General features: G+C 38.3%; 1 protein-coding gene across 1 annotated transcript; it reads right to left on the bottom strand.

Annotated features, from left to right (window-relative positions):
* Positions 1-243: 243 nt before the first annotated feature.
* Positions 244-5288, bottom strand: eral1 (Era-like 12S mitochondrial rRNA chaperone 1). The gene is made up of 11 exons (XM_077231474.1): positions 5024-5288; positions 4649-4813; positions 4364-4491; positions 4193-4270; positions 4039-4085; positions 3831-3892; positions 2516-2628; positions 1949-2257; positions 1681-1830; positions 1031-1111; positions 244-860 (listed from the first exon to the last, which is right to left on the bottom strand). Exons 1-11 carry the CDS (start codon positions 5130-5132, stop codon positions 738-740), a joined length of 1365 nt encoding a protein of 454 aa, XP_077087589.1. The 5' UTR covers positions 5133-5288; the 3' UTR covers positions 244-737.
* Between the last annotated feature and the right edge of the window lie 305 nt (positions 5289-5593).

Genomic DNA, 5593 nt, shown 5'->3' with positions numbered 1-5593 from the left:
CCTTGGCGAGCATAAGAGACTTTTTTCAGAAAACATTTACAAAAAAAAAGGATCAAATCCTTGAATGGCAGTGTATCACAATAAAACATATGAGACTTACACAATTACATGTGTTCAGTGATTGAATGAGATTATTCCATCAACTCCATATGTGTAGTTCATAATATTGGTGTGTGTTTGTCTACCTGCTGTAAAAGCATTGACTTCTGCTGTCTGTAGATAAAGTGACCATAACGAAGGAAGTCCGGCAACATGAGAACTTTATTGGCTATTCTTTATTACTCAAAACATTTACCACTGACTAAAATTGATGCATGAATTTACTCAACTAATGAAAAATGTAATATCACATAGATAGCTTTAAATAATTAAAGTTGTACAGCCACAGCTGAGCAGCCCCGGCTCCAGTCCCACCCCTCTCACAGTCCTGTGGCCCACCTTACATGTTAAGAGCTGAAGCCAGGCCTACAGATGAGTGATTTCAGGCCAGTGTAATGGTTTTACGTAAGACCTTCAGTTAAACAGCAAGACTCCACCACAGATAACAGCCTGAAAAAAAAACAAGGTCTACCCTAATGAGGGGGATCTGTTGAGATCAACCTCACAGTATAACCCAAAATATAACAGATTTTCAGTTCAAGTCCATTTCTTCACTTTTAAATCTCTTAATGATTTTCATGTTTTCGTATCCCTCTGTATGCATCAGGCTCTGACCTTCGCCATCTGAACTGTGAACCTCACTTCTGCAGCTTCGCAGAGATTTTTAAACGCACATTACGCAAGAAAATCTTCATTAGGTCATTTTCAGCTTCCTGGATTATTCTGGTTATCAACTGACCTCCAGGACCAATAACCATTTTCTGCAAGAAAGAAAGAATAAAAAGTTTCATTTTATCATGTAGTATAATAATGTTACAGTTTCTTCAGCTAGAGAGAAACAGCTATTTGTTTTCAAAACAAGGAAGGCTAGTTTTGTTTTTTTTTTTCATTTTTTTTTTTCAGAAAACATAGAAGGAATCAGAGAGCTCACCATATGAGTGTCTTTCTTCACGTATAGTTTGATGAATATATCGAGTACCCCATCCTCACACTCCTTCCAGATTTCAATTTGCTGTAAAAAGACCAAAATAATAAGAAAAACATGAAACAATACAAAAATGTTGATTGTTATTTTGAGTAATAGAAAATAATCTGGAGAATGAATGGACGGATGGGACAGACGGATATATGACGCAGTTTTGTGAAAAAATTCCCAATTTATAACTAATGAGAATCATACTAGGGTTAAAATAGATACTGATCCAGTTTCAATGATGTAGAATATTCTTCTGAGCATTTAAGCTCTCAGATGTGTTTTTTCTAACAGGAGAACAACAAATTAATGATGAAAAAAACAGACCAGAACAAGAAAATGAGCAAATACGACTACATATTACTATATCTTAAAATGTAATTTATTCCTGTGATGGCAGATGAATTTTCGGCATAAGTACTCCAGTCACATGATCCTTCAGAAATCATACAAATATGCTGATTTGGTGCTCATTTCATATTACATTTCTTCAAAAATACACTAATAATATTTCACAACATTACTGTTTCACTGTATTTGTGATTAAATAAATGCAGCATTTGAACAACTTTTGAACAGCAGTGCATATACCACAAATCATAACCCACCTGCGACATAGTGTACGGCACCTCCTTAGGGAGATACTGTAGTAGTTTCTCTCTGATGGTGTTATTGCACACCTCCTCCGGACCCTGATCTGTCAGTACTTCACTGTGGTACTGCCATTGGCGAGGCTTTGCAGCTTCGATCAGGTACCTCTGTTGCACAAATGTTCAAACACAGGCAAATGAAGGCTGAGAAGCATATGATTAAAATGTCAGTTTTTATTTTCAAAGCAAATGTCATTTTCTTGTAGTCTTAAATGTGTTCTCTAACCTTTAATGTTTCCACATCTTCTCTGTCAAGAGAATTTAACATGAATACGTCCTTAAAATGTGGCCACCCCCTGCGGCTCCTCAGGGCCTTCAGCGTCTCTTGGCTCAGTCTGTCTTTGTCCTGACCCTCCTGAGACACCCCGTCCTGCATGCTCTCAGAAAGAGTTTTTTCAATGTTGTGGGGTTCAGCTGCTAATTTCATACATTGTTTCACTGCGCCACGAATCTTAATCTTCTTTCCATTCACCACCCCCTCAGTCAGCTGTGCCGTGATGTCTAGCAGCAGCGTTTTGTTCTTCAGAAGGTCCACCTGTGCATTAAGAGTCGATGCTTTGCTTTATCATCTATTTTAAAGCCCCTCTAAGTGTACCAGCCCAGATGTAAATCATTCATTGAGTTTGATAGTGACATTCATTTCTGTGATAGCAATTACAGCAATACAACCCCCCTCTCGCTGTCAGACGAGAGATGGGACATCCATGGAAAAAAAAGCGATGGTAATTTCCTCCACAAATTAATCTTACGGTCAAGACTGGGAGAGATCAATGCAAAATGACATAGCTAATACCTTATTGAGGACAAGGATGGCAGGGACATCAGAGTTCATGGCCAGACACTTCAGCACCTCATAGTCCAGCTTACTGCGGGTCCATTTATCAGACATGTCAACTAACACCACCACTGCAAATACATAGGAGAAAAGGAGAAAAAGATGATGCAGCACATGAGTCATAATCCAGTGGTTCTCAAATCTTTTTTCCTCCAAGGCCCGTCTTCATCCAAGACTATATTCAAAGGCCCTCCTATCTAAGCTGAAATTTACCTTTTTTAGCATTTTAATTAATAACATTATGTTAAAACGACAAAATGTACATAATTTTAATTATTTATTAATAAACAAATGTTTATTCAAATGCACCTTTCATACAGATTACATAAACAGAGAGTATTTGTTTTAGATTTGAATTGATTTGTTTAAAAGTAGACATTTCTATAGATATATTTATCATGTCTGTGAGGCAAGTAGCATACGCTGAGTTCCGGTTCATTTTTGTGACGCACTCAAGTTCACGGAGACAGAGACGGCAGAAAGCACATCCTGTTTGTTTTCTTTATTTTACAAAGTACATCGGTTTGTTATTGTGAGTGTATTTCGAATGATTTATTACTCTTATCTGAAAGACCACAAATGACTCAGTATTTTAAGTTGTTTCTGCTGTTTTCAGGAAAAAATCCAAGTGATTGGCCCAGCTAATACTTTAGCTTCCGCACTCTGCAGAAACACTTGGATAGGCGCCTAGAGGTGATGATACACAGCAGGACAACTTTTTGGGCAATGCTGCCGTCAAGTGAGACACAGGGCCCACGACCGATCTAAAGTATCCAGATACTTGTTGCCCATTCTCAATGGGAAAGTGCCCAAGCAACATCGCTCGACAACATTGCTCAAAAAAGTTGCCCTGTGTATCATCACCTTAATATTAATAATAGTGCATATTTAACTAGGTTAACGTTAGAGCAAGCAGCTAAGTAAAGTTGCTACTAACATGTTTTAAATGTTAAGCCATATTTGAGGTCGATGGATGAAAGGCGAACGTTTAGATTTCCTGCCCGGCATACTGTAATTACCATAAGGACCCGCCGTTAACAATATGTCAGTCCCTCGCGGACTGAGTGACTTTCTGCTGAGTTTTTTTTTTTTTCCTGCGACTAACCAGCTAATACAATTTTGGTTGACTAAGCCTCTTTTCGCCGACTAACGTTTAGTTGACTACTAGAGGTCAGCCCTAATAACAACATGACACAACCATCACACAAAGATGGATACTGACTCTTTTTTTTAACAGACTAAGAAATAAACAAGAAAACTAAGATTTTGCTACCTAGATCAGCTTCTTGTAGCGACTCAAAAGGATCCACTAGGAGCGATTTCTCCAGCTGGTGTCTGTTAAACACATAACAAAATAATCAAGATTAGTTTCTGAGTAGATATCTGAATATTAAACTGGGACAGGAGAAAGTATTTTTAACACGCAAACAATTATACACTTCACCTAATGTTATTAAGAAACTGCTCTACTACATACTCACCTTTTAGCCTTTATTGGTGTGGTGAGGCCAGGGGTATCCAACAGAATCTGATAAAAAAAGATGGTCAGAAAATGCGAATCAAACACATAGGATATTTCCTAAACAGACTAGACATTAATTTGGACATTTAGCATGGGCTTGAAGAGGTACTTACGATTTGTGTGTCATCCTCTGTCAGGACGCCAACAGCACGTGCTCTTGTTGTGTGCACTTTCTCAGAAACCGCAAACAACTGTAAGAAAATAGTGTTCTAACAGTTAAGACAAAAGACATAAGTTTAAAGGGATAGTTGTTTTTGTTTTTCCATATAACAGTATAATATCACCTTCCGACCCAGCAACTGATTAGTCAGTGTGGATTTCCCTGCATTCGGTGAGCCCACTATTGCCACTTTAAGAGATTTGGCATTTTCAGGTTGATCAGGTTCCTTTAGCAATAAGGAAAATTGATGACCTGAGAGCAGAAAATACACACACACAAAATTAGTTTAACGACTAGGCTATAACATCATAAAAATCCGTTAAGATAAGATTCAAAGAACTGTGTTTTCCACATGTTATCTCTAAAACAACAGTATTGAAGCTTTAAGAAGGGCTGGAGATATTCTTACCGCTGTCCGATGAAACAGAGACGGGGTGATGACAGAGACCCTCATCGGACACAAACGGTCTCCCCTTCTGCAATCTGCCCAAAAAAGCATCTGAAGACACCAAACTGGCCGGAGTACAGTGAAAGAGACATTTCCTTACGGTCTGGGGACGAAAAACTGAGCAACCTGTGAAGTGAACAAATAAAGGACAAGTGACAGGTAAAATGAAAGCTATTAACTTACATTGCTGACGTTGTTGTTTTTCTATGCATTTTGTTTTATTTCTGGTGGCGAATAAAACTAAAAACAACCAGTTTGACGTCTAGCATATTCTTCCAAAAAATCAGTTCGTCGAGACAATTACAGTAAACACACTGTGTATAACCTACAAATCACCTGATACTCGCAGATACAGTGGCGCTTGTTCTGGAGCTGAAGTCAGTTTGCAGATCGTTGAAAATAGCTGAGATCTGCGTACAAACGTCTCGCAAAGCCGTAAGGTCATTTCTGAAATCCGTTTCCACTGCACAAGTGGATACTTTCAAAACGTTTTGCTCATGTTAACCCATGGGTAAGGTTATTTTACTCTCCATTTTTATTTACACATGTGTTCAGGGCGCAGACATGTTGCTTCTATGGCGTGACCTGGAGTGATGAATCTATATTACACTACTGCCATCTACTGTTCAGGCGCCGCGACGAACGACTGCTATACTCGTCATTAATTATTCATATTTTAAAATATGGACCGCAACAGCTTATGTTAATATGAAGCAAAAACCTTTGCTATCATTTCAGCTAATTAAAGAAGAAGGACTATAGCGTGTAATATGGCTGAATAATTACTTTGACAGACCGCTTGGAGTTTAAAAGGTTGGAAATCACTGCTCTAGTATGAAACAGACTGAATTAAAGTTACTGTTGTCAGGTTTGTGATAAAAGGAGCCTATTAGGACCAGAGAGCTG

The sequence above is a fragment of the Siphateles boraxobius genome, unplaced genomic scaffold, assembly GCF_051911475.1.
Source record: "Siphateles boraxobius isolate OS27281-9 unplaced genomic scaffold, OSU_SipBor_1 16, whole genome shotgun sequence".
Classification (NCBI taxonomy): Eukaryota; Metazoa; Chordata; class Actinopteri; order Cypriniformes; family Leuciscidae; genus Siphateles; species Siphateles boraxobius.
Note: the sequence above shows the minus strand (reverse complement) of the source record. Positions and strands in the feature narration are given on the sequence as shown.